Source organism: Equus caballus, chromosome 10 (genome assembly GCF_041296265.1).
Source record: "Equus caballus isolate H_3958 breed thoroughbred chromosome 10, TB-T2T, whole genome shotgun sequence".
Lineage (NCBI taxonomy): Eukaryota > Metazoa > Chordata > Mammalia > Perissodactyla > Equidae > Equus > Equus caballus.
In genome coordinates this window covers 16,348,890-16,365,236 of record NC_091693.1, presented here as the reverse complement: position 1 = coordinate 16,365,236, position 16,347 = coordinate 16,348,890, and the positions used below count along the sequence as shown (strand labels likewise).

Genomic DNA, 16,347 nt, shown 5'->3' with positions numbered 1-16,347 from the left:
AAATACCTCGGAACCCAGAATCTGAGAATCCAGGTGAGGGTGAAATAAAGATATTTTCAGATGAGCACGACTCCGAAAGTTGCTATCCACCACGCTCTCTGAAAGAATTAGAAGAGAATGGATGCTTCCGAGAAGTAGAATGAATTCAGAAGGAGGAAAGTTATAAAAAGCAACAGGGAATGGTTCTGGCTTGATTTGTGTGCCTCAGAAAAGATGTGTCCTAACCCCCAGTACTTCAGAATGCGACCTTATTTGGAAATCAGGTCTTTACAGAGATAACCAAGTTAAAATAAGGTCACTAGCATGGGCCCTACTCCAATAGGACGGGTGTCCTTATGAAATGGGGGACATTTGGACACACACAGACTCACAGAGAGGGAAGACCACGTGAAGAGACACAGGGAGAAGATGGCCATTGACAAGCCAAGGAATGCCCGAGGACCGGAAGCTCAGAGAGCCCTGGAACGGGTCCTTCCCTAAGGCATCCAGAGGGAGGCTGGCCCTGCCAACCCATTGATTTTGGACTTCCAGGCTCCAGAACCGAGACAATAAATTTCTGTAATTTAAGCCCCCCAGTTTGTGCCCCCCAGCAATCCCAGGAAGAAAATCCAAAAACATGTTCATGAATCAATTGTATAAATAAAAATTAATTAGAAAAAAATCATTGACAGTGGGCTCCTAGCAAAAGCTGAATTGATGGAAAGAGAAGAGACCTGTTCATGGATATGGAAAAGATGTCAATCTTCTTGTAATGAGTTCATCAATTCAATGCCATTCCAGTCTCAATCCCAATGGGAGTTTTCATGGAATTAGAAAAGCAGCTGCTAGAATCCGTCTAGAAGAGGACATGTACAAGAATGGTAAAAACAGATTGAAACTGAACAGAAGGGGGGACTTGCCTGATATGATATCAGAACAGATCAAAAGAAAATAAACAGTATGGCACAGAGGCAGGGAACAAATATAGAGATCAGTGAAACATAATAGAAATGTCCAAAATAGACCTGTGTATATAAGGAAATTTGGTAGATGATAAAGGTGGAGTATTAAAACTGGGGAACAGATTGACTTTTTAAATAAATGGTATCGGGATAATTTGCTACATCCACCATAAATTCCTATCTTAGCGAATTTTCAGAAATAGGTCTCACATGGATTAAAGACAGAAACAAAATCAAAACTAGGAAAGTATTTTTAAAAATGATAGAATACATTTATGCCCTCGGGGTAGGGCAGGCCTCTTAAACAACACACCAAAAGCAAAAGTCAGGATGGAATAGATCGATAAATAGGTGCGAAGAAACATTCAGAACTTCTGTGTGATGAAAATAAACAAAGAAACAAAGTTGAAATGCCAACTAACTAGGAGGAAATATTTGGAACCTAGGTAACTGACTAAGAATTAGAATCGAATCCAAATAGTGTTCCTACAGAGGAACAGTAATAAAAAAGGCATAAAACCCCGTTTAAAAAATGGGCAAAGGATATGAGCAAGCAATTCACAGAAGGCAAAATATACAAGAGCAATAAACTCACAAAAAAATGTTCTCTTAGTAATCAGAGAGTGGCAAGTTAGAACCGTGTGATACGTACGGTCCTTTCAGGAAATGACTAACACTAAGTCATCAGCCAGGTCTCAGCTCAGATGTCCCTTCCTGACCGTAGGGCTGGGTTAGGTCCCCCCACGCCCCCACCTGCCCACCCCCGCCGCGGCCCTCTGGGGTCTCCCATCGCAGCCGTGCCCGGTCCGCGTCCTCGCTGTTTGGGAACAGGGCTGTCTCTCCCACTGGACTGCCAGCTCCAGGGGGACTACGCGGGGCTATCTGTTGGTCACCGATCTGTCACTAGGACCGCCCCGCACGGCACCGGGAACAGAGGGGGCGCTCCGGGGATATGTGTGGAATGAATGAATGAATGGGGAAACTGAGGCCAAGTCACTGGTAGAGCTGGGATTCAAAGCCATCTGTACTGAGAGGAGGGACCTGGTTGGATCTCCCGCCATCTCTTCTCCACTGAGCCTGCCCAGAGCCCAGGCAAACAAGAGGCGCTCAACTGAAACTGAACCGCTGGGCAACCAAGACCCTCAGGCCCCTGGAACCCCCGCTCTCTCCAACCCAAACTTCCGCAGTCCTCCAGGACCATAGAGAGCTGCGCGGGGCCGCGCCTCCCGACGGCCTCGCCCTCTGGGGAACGGCGAGGGCGGGCTCGAGGGCTAGAGAGGCCGGAAGTGCAGCGAGCCTGGGGCCGCGCTGGCCGCGCCGGCGGTGGGACGCCTCGATCCCCCCTCCGGTCTTTTCGTCGCGGCTCGGGGGCGAGGAGGTGAGTCCCCGCGGCGCTCAGACAGCAGGGCTGGGGTGCGCGGGGCGGGGGCGGTCGGGGGCGACTGGCAGCCGCGGAGGCCAATCAGTCGTTGCAGTGTCTGCGAGCCGGACGGGATGGAGCCAAGTGTGGGTGGGCATCCGGGTGCGAGCCCTGGGGGCGGGGCGGACGGAGGGGCCCGGCGAGCGGAAGGCGGGAAACAGTGGGGGCGGGGCGAAGAGATCGTGGAGGCCTTGAGGGGCGGGGCGAGTGGAACCTGTGGACCGGTAAGGGGCGGGGCTAGCCAAAGCTGGAGGCTCGCTGGGGCGGGGCCTTAGAGACCCTGCGGCGCTGGCTGCTTGGAACTGGATGCTATAGGGCCCTGGGATTTTGGGGGTGGGGGGGAGATGGCTGTGAGCAGGGGTTCAGGCGTGGGGGACATTCCCACGCCGATGTCTCACTCGCACCTGCCGCCACGTCTTCATTTTCAGGCCCCAGGAGGACCTTGGGATGGACCAAGAGGCAGTGCGGCAGCCCGCTGGGCCACCCACAAGAAAGAAATTCCTCATACCTCTGGACGAGGATGAGGTCCCTCCTGCGGGGGTAGGACGAGGAGATGGGGGCGCCGCTGGGAGGCTGAGGGGGGCTGTTGGGAGGAAGGGGGCCAGGAACGGGCCTGTGCGGCCACAGCGTGGGTTTGGGAAATGTTGGGGCGTGAGTCACCTTGGGAAAATAGCCCCTTGCCCTGTGCAAGTCTCAATTCCCCTATCTGTAAAATGTCATGGTTAGGAGGGCTAAGGCAGAGGCTGTAAGGTGGCAGCCAGCGACTGGGCCGGGGCTGTGTTTTATGTGGCCATGCCTGGTTCTGCAAGGCATGAATTTATTGCTGACATTTAAGAATTGGGAGATTTCGCAATTAAAAAAAAGTGTGCACTTTTGACATCTTTTGGTAAATCCAAGGACCTGGCAACACTGAGATCTCATTCCCACAGGAACACAATCAGCTTGTGCTGAGTACTGGCTGCCACCTATGTGCTGTGAAAAAAAAGAAAGCAGGCTAAGGATATAGGGTGTGATGGGGGAGACGAGCTACCTTAGATAGGACAATCAAGGGAGGCCTCTCTGAGGAGGTGACATCTTCGCAGAGATGTGAAAAAGGTGAGGGAGTGAGCTATGTAACATCTTGGGGAGCGAGAACAGCCAGTGCAAAGGCCCTGAGGTCAGAGAGAACCTGACAAGTTTGAGAGCAGGAAGAAGGCCAGTGGGACTGGAGTAGAGAAAGCCATGGGGATGAGGTTGGAGGTGAAGTCCTTGAGGCAGGGGACAGATCTTCAAGCATCTTGCGGGCTATGGTGACAGCTTTGGCGTTACTCTGAGGCAGGAGCCACCGAAGGGCTCTGAGCAGAGGTGGCACATGATATGACTTAGTGTGGGGAACAGACTGTGAGGTGTAAGGGCAGGGGCAGGGGGTTGGTGAGGAGGCGACTGCAGTGGTCCAAGGCAGAGAAGATGGTGGCTGGGACCCTGGAAGAGGCCGAGGAGGTGGGGAGAAGCGGCTAGGTTCAGATTTTGAATGCCCCCCCTTCTCTCCCCACAGGCCAAGCCCTTATTCAAATCCACACGGAGCCTTCCCACCATGGAGACTTCGCCCCCGCCAGCCCCTCAGACCTATGCTGAGTATGCCATCTCAGGACCTCCAGGAGGGGCTGGCCCCACGGGACCGGAACCCCTGGCAGGAGAGACCCCCAACCAGGCCCCCAAACCGGGGGCAAAATCCAACAGCATCATTGTGAGCCCCCGGCAGGTGAGGAGGGCGGGGGAGAAGTGGGGTTGAGGTTTCTGGTGGGAAACACTGTCAGGGGGATGGCTTTCTCGTGGGCAGTGGAAGGAGGTCTGAGCTCCAGCCACTTTGTTCTCGGCAGCGCCATTCATTCATTCATTCATTCATTCAAATACTGTGTGTGGGTTGAGGATGCCCCATGTTTCAGTCCGTTCAGGCCGTTATGACAAAAATACCACGGACTGAGTGGCTTAAACAGCGAACATATTTCTCGCAGCTCTGGAGGCTGAGAGTCTAAGATCGAGGCCCCAGCGGACCGAGTCTGGTGAGGGTCCACTTCCTGGTTCCTGGACGGCCATCTTCTCCGTGTCCTCACGTAGGGGGAGGGGCAAGGCAGCTCTGTGGGGCGTCTTCCGTAAGGGCTCAGATCCCATTCCTGTGGGCTCCACCCTCACGACCGAATCACCTCCCTTCACCTCCTCGTACCATCACACTGGGGGTTAGAATTTCACCCTCTGAATTTGGGGGAGACACACACATTCAGTGGACAGCACCCCAACTCTTCTCGTTGGGGGTTAGTGCAGCTCCATTTCCTGTCCCAGGGTTTGTTCATTTATTCAAAAACTATTTATTGACCACAGGCCCGAGTTCAAATCCTGCTCTGCCACACAGTAGCTGTGTGATCTTGGGCAAGTGGCTTAACCCAGCTGTGCCTTTAAAATGGGGGTTCCTCCACTTAACAGCGGACAGACATGTTTGGAGGGTGCTAGGTGCTCCTCTAGCTCTGAGGATAGCGGGACCGGCAGGCAGCAGATAACGTCCCTGCCATCAATGGAGCTGGCATTCTGGACGGGGAGAGCAGTGGTGTACGAAGATAATAATAGGACTCAAGGACGTGAAAAGATGCTCCGTATCGCCAGCCATCAGGGAAATGCAAACCAAAATCATACTGAGATCCCGCTTCACACCCACTAGGATGGCTAGAATCAAAAAGACAAACCATAACAAGAGTGTGAGGGTTGGGGCCGGCTCGGTGGCGCAGCGGTTGGGTTCGCGCCTTCTGCTTTGGCGGCCTGGGGTTCGCCAGTTGGGATCCCGAGTGCGGATATGGCAATGCTCAGCAAGCCATGCTGTGGCAGGCGTCCCACATATAAAGTAGAGGAAGATGGGCATGGATGTTAGCTCAGGGCCAGTCTTGCTCAGCAAAAAGAGGAGGAGTGGCAGTAGTTAGCTCAGGGCTAATCTTCCTCAAAAAAAAAAAAAAAAAGAGTGATGAGGGGGTGGAGAAATTGGAACCCCCATCACTGCTGGTGGGAATGGAAAATGGTGCAGCCGCTGTGGAAAACGGTCTGGCAGCTCCCCAAACATTTAAACGTAGCGTTACCTTATGACCCAGAGCTTCACTTCTATGTATATATTCAAGAGAAATGAAAATATACGTCCACACAAAATCCCGTACACATATGTTCACAGCAGCATTGTTCACAGTCGCCAAAAAGTGGAAACAACCCACTATGTGTCAACTGATGACTGGCGTCTTTCCATCAGCTTAATGCTGTCAAGCTTCCTCCACGTTGTAGCCTGGATCAGCGCTTCCTTCCTTTTCATGGCTGAGTAGTATTCCCTTGTATGGATATACCGCATTTTGTTTATCCATTCTTCCATTAATGGACATTTGGGTTGTTCATACTTTTTGGTTATGTGAAATGTTGCTGTGAAGGCTGTGTACGGGTTTTCATGTGGACGTATGTTTCCAGTTCTCATGGGTGTATGTCCAGGAGTGGATTGGCTGGATCATATGCTAACACTATGTTTAACTTTTTTTTTTTTTAAAGATTGGCACCTGAGCTAACAACTGTTGCCAATCTTTTTTTTTTTTTTTTCTGCTTTATCTCCCCAAATCCCCCCTGGTACATAGTTGTATATCTTAGTTGCAGGTCCTTCTAGTTGTGGCATGTGGGATGCTGCCTCAGTGTGGCTTGACGAGCAGTGCCATGTCCGCACCCAGGATCCGAACCCGCGAAACCCTGGGCTGCCGCAGCGGAGCACGCGAACTTAACCACTCAGCCACGGGGTCGGCCCCACATGTTTAACTTTTTCAGGGACTCCCAAACTGTTTTCTAAAAGGCTGCAGCATTTTGCATTCCCACCAACAGCATATGAAGGTCCCACTTTTGCTGTATCCTTGCCATTTGTCATTGACTGTCTTTATTTATTTTGGCCATTCTAGAGGGTGTGACAGAATAATCCTTTAAAGATTAAAATTGGATCCCGCCCCTCCCTTGCTGAAACCCTTCCATGGCTCCCGGGTGCCACAGGTCAGATGGCCCAGGGCCTGTGGGACCTGGGACCCCTGCAGACCCTTCCCATCCCAGCCACTCTGACCATCCCACACCCCGTGAAGGCAGATCCCGACCCTTATGACAGCAGAATGCCACTTCACCCGGTAATTACACGTTCCTCCCGGAGACTCTTGTTTCCTCCCTGTGTCCCCATGAGGGTCACGATCTTTGTCTTGGTTACAGTGTATCCCAGAACTTAGGAACCCAGCAGGCACTCACATACCCACTGAATGGCTTAGAGCTTGACTTGTTCAAAGAACTTCTGTCTTGGGCTACAGGGTGAGGGGTGTTCAGAGCGAGGAGCCTGCTGAGCAGGTGCCAGGCTTGCTGGGGGTGGTGCTGACTCTGGGGAGGGTCACAGGCCACGGTGAGCAGCGTCCTCTTGAGGGCGCTGGGGAGCCATTGCAGAGTTTAGAGCAAGGGAGAGGCAGCTTTATGCTTAAGGAAGCATCCAGGACAAGGCCTGGGTCTCTGGACGGTGGGGCTGGCCCTGAGACGGGGCCGGGAGGAGGGGCAGGTGTGGGGGCCATTGCTAAGGGCAGTTTGGGTACAGTGAGGTGGCCATCCAGGGACAGGTGTCCTGAGGACCATGGCACACACAGGTTGGAGCTGGGGGAGAGGGCTGAGCTGGAGAGAGACCCAGAGCCCCTTTAGTGAAGCCTGGGGCTTGCGGGGAGGGGCCTAGGTCAGAGCTCCAGCACCAAGAACATTCCAGGCTGAGGAGGAGAAGTCTGGGGAGAGGAGGAGAGCGAAGCTGGGGAAGCCCCAGGCACCAGGCAGGAGGAGGGCGGGGAGGTGTTGAGAAGAGGTGGGGGGAGGGGCACCCTGGGGTGGCGGTGGTCCCAGGGTCACCCTGTTAATGGCTTCGGTCCTTCCTCGCTCCCCAGAGGGGCAACCCCGTGCTGAAGTTCGTGCGCAATGTGCCCTGGGAATTTGGTGACGTGCTTCCCGACTACGTGCTGGGCCAGAGCACCTGTGCCCTCTTCCTCAGGTGAGCTCTGGGGGCTGCGCCACCTTCCAAGGTGGCCTGGGCGGGCTCTGCTCCAGTGTTCTGGGCCATGGGTGGCAGACCTCTGGGCATGGCCCTGCCGGCTCTGGGCCTAGGTGACCCTGTGTGGGAGGGAGAGATCTTGGCCTAGAGGTGCCCAGAGCAACAAGAGCTGGGGGCCCAGGCTCTGGGTCTGAGGGAGGAGGGGGCAGGGGGATGGACCCTGGGTCTGAGGGAGGAGGGGCTGGGGGCCTGTTCCCCTGGTCTGAGGGAGGAGGGGCTGGGGGCCTGGACTCCCGGGTCTGAGGGAGGAGGGGCTGGGGCCTGGACCTCTGGGTCTGAGGGAGGAGGGGCTGGGGGCCTGTTCCCCTGGTCTGAGGGAGGAGGGGCTGGGGGCCTGGACTCCCGGGTCTGAGGGAGGAGGGGCTGGGGCCCGGACCCCCGGGTCTGAGGGAGGAGGGGCTGGGGGCCTGGACTCCTGGGTCTGAGGGAGGAGGGGCTGGGGCTGGACCCCTGGGTCTGAGGGAGGAGGGGCTGGGGCCTGGACCCCTGGGTCTGAGGGAGGAGGAGCTGGGGGCCCAGGCTCCTGGGTCTGAGGGAGGAGGGGCTGGGGGATGGACCGTGGGTCTGAGGGAGGAGGGGCTGGGGGATGGACCCTGGGTCTGAGGGAGGAGGGGCTGGGGGATGGACCCTGGGTCTGAGGGAGGAGGGGCTGGAGGCCTGGACTCCTGGGTCTGAGGGAGGAGGGGCTGGGGGCCTGGACTCCTGGGTCTGAGGGAGGAGGGGCTGGGGGATGGACCCTGGGCCTGAGGGAGGAGGGGCTGGGGGATGGACCCCTGGGTCTGAGGGAGGAGGGGCTGGGGGATGGACCCTGGGTCTGAGGGAGGAGGGGCTGGGGGATGGACCCCTGGGTCTGAGGGAGGAGGGGCTGGGGGATGGACTCCTGGGTCTGAGGGAGGAGGGGCTGGGGGATGGACCCCTGGGTCTGAGGGAGGAGGGGCTGGGGGATGGACCCCTGGGTCTGAGGGAGGAGGGGCTGGGGGATGGACTCCTGGGTCTGAGGGAGGAGGGGCTGGGGGATGGACCCCTGGGTCTGAGGGAGGAGGGGCTGGGGGATGGACCCCTGGGTCTGAGGGAGGAGGGGCTGGGGGATGGACTCCTGGGTCTGAGGGAGGAGGGGCGGGGTCACTCACGCCCCAGACGTCCAGGACTGGAGCCAGGACTTCTCTAACTTCCACAGCCATTAAACAAGTTTCTCCTTCACTCTCCAGACAGGGGAAGTGAAACTTCTCAGTTCCCGTCTTCCCTGCGGGGTGAGGCCCTTGAGGCCCCAGCAGACAGTCCAGGAATGGGCCCTGCCTCCCAAGCCCAGCTGGGCAGCGTCTGCTCTCTAGGGCACTGGCCTGCTCTTCTCCACCGGAAGCCCCAGTCCCTTTCCTTCCTCAGGGAAGAACCCGGGGTCCACCCTTCCGAGTGGCCCTCGCTGCCAAACCCCGCTGTGCCCCTTCCTTGGGCAAGTCACTTGACTTCTCTGAGCCTTGATCCTGGCAGGGTTGTCCCCTGTGCCGCCCAGGCCCTCTGCGTCCCCGTGAGCGTGAAGAAGGGCTCCCGGGGTGTCGGGGAGCCCGAGACCTCCCAGCCCGTCCTCTCCCTGCCCGCAGCCTCCGCTACCACAACCTCCACCCCGACTACATCCACCAGCGGCTGCAGACCCTGGGGAAGAGCTTCGCCCTGCGGGTCCTGCTCGTGCAGGTGGACGTGGTAAGCGGGGGTCACTCCGCCGCCGGCCGCCCTGTCCCCGTCTGTGAAATGGGCTTGTTGGGCTCAAGTGGACGGTCGAACCCCCTCCAAGGAGAAACGCACGTTGAAACTTCAGAGAGGGTCCATTTGTCACATCTGAGATTGACACCCTGTGTCGGCAAGGAGGCGGAGGAGAATGAGCCATCTTCTCCTCCTCTGCACCCCCTTCTACTAGTCCTGGTCCTCTGCCACCTCAGTATGTCTTGAATCTGTGTCACCCTCTCTATCCTCACAGCCCGGCCCCATCCAGGCCCCCTCCTGTCCCTCCTGGTCCCTGCCCCAGCCTCTTCCCTGGCCTCGTGGCCTCCAGCCTCAACCCCTCCCATCCTTACAGCAGCCAGAGAGGTCTTTCTAAAGCACAGATCTGAAGTCAAACCCTCCATGGCTCCCCAGTGCCCTCCATGGCCCGTGCGGCCCTGTGTGGTCTGACCCCCGCCCACCTCTCTGGGCTCATTTCTAAGCTTCCTTGTGATCACCCTTTCGTCCCCGTCCTCTGTCCCATCCTGAGTGAACTGCGACTCCTCAAGCCTTTCCCCTCGCATCCTCTGTGTGTGCTGTTCCCTATGTCTGGAGTTCCCTGTTCTCCTCTCCTCTGCCGCCTTCACTCCTCCTCATCGTCCTTCAAGTCTCAGCTCAGGTGTCCCCTCCTCCAGGAAGCTCTCCCTGATTTCCCAGGTGGGACAGACCCTCCTCTGGCTCCCCCGCCCCAGCCCTGGCCACTCTGGATCATCCCTGATGGGGGACGGGTCTCATCAGACTGTGGGTGCCGGGAGGGCAGAGCCAGGGCTGTCTCAGTCGCTGCTGGTCCCGGCACTGCCTAGCACAGGCCGGGCGCCCAGTCAGAGCTTAAGGAGCGTTGGCTGAGTGGAAGGTTCTCGGCATCCTGTGTTTTCAAGACCATAATTCCTTGCTTTCTCCCAGATCTCTCCTTCTGATTTTCTTCTCCATCCAGAAAGATCCTCAGCAGGCTCTCAAGGTGCTGGCGAAGATGTGCATCCTGGCCGACTGCACGCTGGTCCTTGCCTGGAGGTGAGAGCGAGGCTCCCGCCCAGTCAGGCTCTGTCCTGAGTCACTGCCCTTCCCCCACCTTCCCAGCCCCTCCCTCCTCCTCCCCAGAGCTCCCTGTGTGAGCCTGGGCCACGCTCTGCCTCTCTCTGGGCCTGTTTCTTCATCTGTAAAACAGGGTCTTAACCTCTTTCTTGTAGGGTTGTAGGCACAAAAGCAGGGGACGTAGCTCAAATTCCCAGGACCATCCTGGGCGCTGCTGAGTCAGACGTACAATCTGGTTGAATAATTAATTCCATGTTTAGGTTTCTAAAGACCATTGAGATTGGCTCTCCAATTGGAAAAAAAGAGAAGCCTTTCTCACTCTTGAAAAAGAATTAAGGGGCTGGCCCCGTGGCCGAGTGGTTAAGTTCGCGCGCTCCGCTGCAGGCGGCCCAGTGTTTCGTTGGTTCGAATCCTGGGCGCGGACATGGCACTGCTCGTCAGACCACGCTGAGGCAGCGTCCCACATGCCACAACTAGAAGAACCCACAACGAAGAATACACAACTATGTACCGGGGGGCTTTGGGGAGAAAAAGGAAAAAAATAAAATCTTTAAAAAAAAAAAAAATAAAAAAAAAAAAATAAAAAAAAAAAAAAGAAAAAGAATTAAATCCTGACAAATTACAGGCACAAAGAGAAGAGGGGCTGGCCCGGTGGCATAGTGGTTAAGTTTGTGTGCTCTGCTTTGGCGGCCAGGGGTTCGCAGGTTCGGATCCTGGGCGTGGACCTAGCACCACTCATCAAGCCACGCTGTGGCAGCGTCCCACACAAATGAGAGGAAGATGGGCACAGATGTTAGCTCAGGGCCAATCTTCCTCACCAAAAACAAAACAAAAAACAAACAAAAAAAAACATTGCTTACTAGCTAGACTTTGAAGAAAATTCTTCAGGACAAATACTTGATTTACTTCCACTGACGGCGCTATTCTCAAGTTACAGAGAGGAAAAAGGCTAGCATTTTCCTGGTGCTAATAAACTTGAGTCACTTTACACAGAGTCCCTTTTTATGATTTAGTTGTTTTGACTACCTTTGAAACAGTTAATTACATGTGAAAAACAGTACCTCATGTGAAATGAATGGCGATTAGGAAATCGTGTTAATTGCTATAAAAGATTCAGCCATCAGCACCCTGGCTCTCCTTTTGAAGGTGTGCTATATGAAAAACCTTTAAAAGCCCCATTTTCCTTGGTGGTGGGGAGCTGAATGCTTCATGAGATTGTGTTCCTGCAGCTGGGAAAATAAACAGTATTTCTGGGTTTTCTCCCTCTCAAACCTGCTGCAAACACTCTCCACTGACTTCGCTTCCAGAATAGCTAGCATTCCTTCTTCTTCTTCTTTTTTTTTGGTGAGGAAGATTGGCCCTGAGCTAACATCTGTTGACAATCTTCCTCTTTTTGCTTGAGGAAGATTGTCGCTGACCTAAAATCGGTGCCAGTCTTCCTCTATTTTATGTGGGATGCTGCCACAGTATGGCTTGACGAGTGGTGCTATGTCTGTGCCCGGGATCCAAACTTGTGAACCCCGGGCTGCCAAAGCAGAGCATGCAAACCACTACATGACTGGGCTAACATTTCTTAAACAGGCTTCTAAGTGCCAGGGACGGTTCTGGGCACTTGACTCATTTTTGTCCCAGGTCTACCATCTACCCCACTTTACAGATGAGGAAACTGAGGCCTAGAGATTAAAATCACTGGCCCAGGGGCTCTGAGGTGGGAAGTGGGCTGGTCAGGCTCCGGAGCGGTGGCCCTCGGCCAGAAGAGATGTGTAAAGATGTGCCCCGCGGGGGTTAGGCCAGGGGGTTCATTTTTCTATCTAGTCCTAGAGTTTGGAATTTCTAGCATCAGCAGTTGCTCCTACTATAAGGCAGTGAATCTAAAACAGCCCCATCAGCCTGGCTGACTGAAATGTCCTCTCCCCCAGCCCCGAGGAGGCCGGGCGCTACCTGGAGACGTACAAGGCCTACGAGCAGAAGCCGGCGGACCTCCTGATGGAGAAGCTGGAGCAGGACTTCGTCTCCCGGGTGAGGCCACATCGCCTCCCTGCCTGGGCCCCCCCAGCTCCTTCCTGGGTGTTGGAGCTTCAGTGTTGATCTCAGGCCATACCCCTCCTCCCCAGTCCCAACCTCGGCTTCAAATCTCTCCTTTCCCACCCAAACAGCAGCTGGAGGGGTTTTCTTATGTGAACCTGATCCTGCCCTCTCCAGCTCAAAAGCCTGCCATGGCTGCCTAGTGCCCTCAGGGCAAGCCCGGCCTACTCACCATGCTCTACAAGGCCCTGCCTGTTTGGCTCTACAGCCCGGTCCACCCCCTGCCCTCACATCCTGTCACTTCTCTCAGGCCCAGCTGGCTTCTCTCAGTATGTGCCCGTTCTGTTCCCTCTGCCTGAGTACCTCCCGTCTTTCCCATCTCAGCTCTGATGCTCCCTTCTCCAGGAAGCCCTCCCTGATCCCCAGGCCAGGTCAGGGGCCCCCCTGGGCTCCCCCATCCCAGCCCTGCCTATCCGGGTCACCACTGTCTGGAACTGGTTTGTCTCCGCCACTGGGCTGGGAGCTCCAAGAGGCAGGGCTGGGGCTGCCTTGGTCCCCACTGTGTCCTCAGCATCAACCAGCACGGTGGGTGCTCATTTGCTGGATGAATTGTTGAATCTGGGCTCCAATGATAGATAATGGTGGATGTCCACTGCCACCCGAGTTGGGTACCATTAGGACCCCCATTTGCCTGAAAACAGGCCCAGAGAGGTCGGTCCCCACACCCAGTTTGTACCCACGTCTGATTCCAGAGCCTCTATCACGTGACCGATACCTGCTCAGCTAGCTGGGGATTACTCCCAGATGACCTTTTAATCAGTTAAAAAAAAAAAAAAAGCATTTATTGAGTGCCTCCTGCATGCAGGGCCATCTGGGGACACAGCAGTGACCCAGCCCTGCCCTCAAGGGCGCAGTCTTGCTCCTTTGTTCTCCCGTCACACCTCTGCCTGCTCCTCTCCTCTCAGGTGACTGAATGTCTCACCACCGTGAAGTCAGTGAACAAAACGGACAGTCAGACCCTCCTGGCTACTTTTGGGGTAAGGACCAATTCCCTTGTCCCAACAGGCATTTCTACCCCCTTGCCTTTGCAAGGAAGGCCCCCTACCCCATTTCCTTCTACCTCCCTGTCCTCTGCCCCCATCCTTCCTGCCTCCCCTAGGACCTCACCTCCTTCCAGGAATATCGTAGACCTCTGATCAGCTGGCCCAGGATAGAGTTTTGTGCTTACCTCCCCTGACCCTTCGCTCCCATCTTTTTCAGTCTCTGGAACAGCTCATAGCTGCATCACGGGAAGATCTGGCCTTGTGCCCAGGCTTGGGACCCCAGAAGGTAGGGGCTCTGGGAATGGGCTGATGGGGTCTGGGGCAGGAGGGAGCCCCAAATAAACAAGACCTCAGATGCCGGAGTTCTGAGGTTTCAGAAGGCCCACAGTGCATCTCCTACAGATGGGGGGAAACCGAGGCTCAGAGAGGGTGGGGACCAGCCCGGCCTCACACAGCCAGTGTGGGTCAGAATCCAGATTGGGGTACTTCTCTCCTAGCCCCCAGAGCCCCTCCAAGCTGGGAGAAAAAGAACCAAAAGCCCACTCTGGGTGTTTCAAACACGTGGCTCCTTTAATGACCGGCTCCTCGTCTCTGTCTCCTTCCCACCCAGGCCCGGAGGCTGTTTGATGTCCTCCATGAGCCCTTCTTGAAAGTGCCCCGATGACCCCAGCTGCCAAGGAGGCCCTCGGGGTGAGAATAAAGCATTTTCCAGCCCGGGCTCCTGCTGGTGTGCTCGTTTGGTCCGCGTCTGATGGCCCAGGTGGCCACCTGCAGCTTTCCTTAGCCACAGCCCTGTTTCCCTGGGGGAGACTACACAGGGTCCTGCTGCAGATGCCTCTCCCTCTTCTTCTTCCGTCCCGGGGGAGCCACCTCCCCAGACTCCGGATTCAGCGGCAGCTCTGGCATCTCCTCCTGGGATGCCATCTCTGCCACCCTGCTTTCCCGGCCCCGCTTCTTCTTCTTCTTGGTGGACGCCGGATCTGCCCTGGCCTCAGACTCACCCTCATCTGGCAGCTCAAGCTCCATCATCTCACCTTGTGGCTCAAGTATCTCCGGCCCTGGCACCGGCGCTTTGTGTTCTCTTTCTTTCTTCTTCTTCTTCTTGGTACATGCTAGAGCTGCCTGAGGCTCAAGGTCACCTGGCAGCTGAGGCTCCATCACCACCTCTTGTGGCTCCACCATCTCTGTCCCTGGCTCCATCATCACATTTTGCCATTTTTCTTTCTTCTTCTTCTTTTTGGGGGATGCCAGAGCTGCGTTGGCCTGAGGCTCCACTTCATGCGGCAGTTCAGGCTCCATCATCTCCCCTTGGAGCTCCAGAGGTTTTGTCTCTGGCTCTATAGCCTCAGTCCCTGGCTCCATCATCACTTGGTACCCCTTTTCTTTCTTCTTCTTCTTCGAGGACGGCAGTGGGATGGCTTCCTCCTGTGGCTCCATCTTCACCTGCAGCTGAGATTCAACCATCATCCCCTCCACTGGCTCCATCTCTTCTGTCCCTTTCGCCCTCTTCCTCTTCTTCCTGGGGGATAGCACCGTCTCTTCCAGAGGCTCAGTTTTAACCATGAGTTCCATTTCCCCTGTCTTTTCTTCTGGCTCCAGCAGCCCCATTTCTGGCTCGACCATTTCTGCCTCTTTGGGCTTCTTTTTCCTCTTCTTGGTGGTGAACGGACATGGCACTCCCAGTGGTTCCAACATCTCAGCCGCGGGCTCTGCTGCCACCGGCTCCATCACCTCCAGTTCTTTCAGCTGCTGCTTTTTCTTCTTCTTCTTCCCCACGTCCATCTCTGGGGACCCCAAAGCTGTGTCCACCTCCAGTGCCCCATGCCCATTCACTGCCTCCTGAGGAACTGAGGCCTCTGGCGTATGCCTCTTCTTTTTCCTCTTCCCCGAGGCTGGTGACCTCAGTGCCAAGGCCGACCCAGGCCCTGTGACCGGCAGGCTGCCTCCAAAGGCACAGAACCGAGGCCTCAGGCCAGGGGGGATCTGTGGTGGGGGGCTTGCTGGGATGGTCCCCAAGAATCCTGAAAGGGATTCTTGGGGACCCTCAAAAATCCTTAGCCTGCCCTGGGGCACTGGGGCACAGGTGAGGCCCCCTCCTCCCTCCGTTGAGGGGGCCAGCAGTGTTGCTTCTCCAGCCTGGGGGCCACTGCTGCCGAGGACCCGGTAGCGGTGCCGCTTACCCGCCAACTTGCCCTTCACGATCTGGGAGCCAGAAAGAGGCACAAGCCGCCCGTTGAGGCTGAAGGGAGAAAGGGGGAGGGCAGAAGCTTGATCAGATTCTCTTCGCGGGACAAGGGGAAAGAGCTGAGCAGCAGCATTTCTGGGTTCCTCAGGAAAGCCTCTCTAAATTTCCCCCCAAGTCCAGCCCCGGGGGTGGGACCACTCACCAGTCTGGGGCGAAGTCCACAGGGGCCTGGATAAGCCACAGTTCTACATCCGGGCCCGTCAACGCCTCCAAGGAGAAACGAGTGGGCTCTGAGGCTGGGGGCGTCGCGGTAAAGTTGGGGGGACAAGAAAACCGAGCCGCACCTGCAGAAGGGGAAACGGGGTCTGTCGACACCTTCCTACCGGTCCAATCCTCCAGGACGCCTGTCGTCCATTGGTCCCAACCTCTTGAGCATCCCCATCCCCTCAGCAGGTCCCTGCTCTCTGCCGCCTGTTCCCCAGAGGTGCCCCTAGCTCCGCCGACCCATCCCCTGGGCGCGCCCTTCTCCCCACCGGTAGTCCCCCCCAAGATACCCCCTCTCCGTCTGAACCGCCCGCCCCCCGGAGGGATACAGTCTCCGCAGGTCCTGTCTCCGGCGATGTCCCTTTTTCTGTCCTAACGCTCTCGAGCGCCCCTTTCTCCTCCCCCAGCCAGCTCCCTTCACCCCATCGGCCCGCCCGGAAGCATCTCACCGCCGGCCGGAGCGCCCGCCATCCCGGGACCCACGCCTCCCGCAGACCCCGCCGCCAGAGCTCCTCCGGCCCCGCCGCCGACCACGTGGAACCAAGGGGGCGGGGGCTCCTCCGGGAGCGCCC

At 56.4% G+C, this 16,347-nt stretch overlaps 2 protein-coding genes across 3 annotated transcripts; one reads left to right on the top strand and one right to left on the bottom strand.

The window, feature by feature from the left end:
• The first annotated feature begins 2,324 nt into the window (after positions 1 to 2,324).
• Positions 2,325 to 14,044, top strand: ERCC1 (ERCC excision repair 1, endonuclease non-catalytic subunit). 2 transcript variants are annotated; one of them, XM_070224647.1, is made up of 10 exons: positions 2,325 to 2,451; positions 2,790 to 2,901; positions 3,896 to 4,102; positions 7,308 to 7,411; positions 9,070 to 9,169; positions 10,161 to 10,237; positions 12,178 to 12,277; positions 13,249 to 13,320; positions 13,544 to 13,612; positions 13,937 to 14,044. In XM_070224647.1, the coding sequence occupies exons 2-10, from the start codon at positions 2,809 to 2,811 to the stop codon at positions 13,988 to 13,990; spliced, it is 876 nt and encodes a 291-aa protein (XP_070080748.1). In that variant the 5' UTR covers positions 2,325 to 2,451; positions 2,790 to 2,808; the 3' UTR covers positions 13,991 to 14,044. The 2 variants fall into 2 exon arrangements, with proteins under 2 accessions (XP_070080748.1, XP_014584830.3); XM_014729344.3 differs by having other exon boundaries at positions 2,450 to 2,585.
• Positions 13,878 to 16,342, bottom strand: POLR1G (RNA polymerase I subunit G). The gene is made up of 3 exons (XM_001502587.6): positions 16,225 to 16,342; positions 15,714 to 15,855; positions 13,878 to 15,565 (listed from the first exon to the last, which is right to left on the bottom strand). The coding sequence occupies exons 1-3, from the start codon at positions 16,244 to 16,246 to the stop codon at positions 14,137 to 14,139; spliced, it is 1,593 nt and encodes a 530-aa protein (XP_001502637.3). The 5' UTR covers positions 16,247 to 16,342; the 3' UTR covers positions 13,878 to 14,136.
• Positions 16,343 to 16,347: the final 5 nt, after the last annotated feature.

Coding starts and splice junctions, on each gene's coding strand:
- POLR1G (XM_001502587.6), bottom strand. CDS start 16,246: ATGGCGGGCGCTCCGGCCGGCG. Junction 15,856..16,224: donor GGCGGGCGCTCCGGCCGGCG/GTGAGATGCTTC, acceptor CCCCTTCTGCAG/GTGCGGCTCGGTTTTCTTGT. Junction 15,566..15,713: donor GTGGACTTCGCCCCAGACTG/GTGAGTGGTCCC, acceptor TTCTCCCTTCAG/CCTCAACGGGCGGCTTGTGC.
- ERCC1 (XM_070224647.1), top strand. CDS start 2,809: ATGGACCAAGAGGCAGTGCGGCAGCCCGCTGGGCCACCCACAAGAAAG. Junction 4,103..7,307: donor TCATTGTGAGCCCCCGGCAG/GTGAGGAGGGCG, acceptor CTCGCTCCCCAG/AGGGGCAACCCCGTGCTGAA. Junction 13,321..13,543: donor CCCTCCTGGCTACTTTTGGG/GTAAGGACCAAT, acceptor CATCTTTTTCAG/TCTCTGGAACAGCTCATAGC.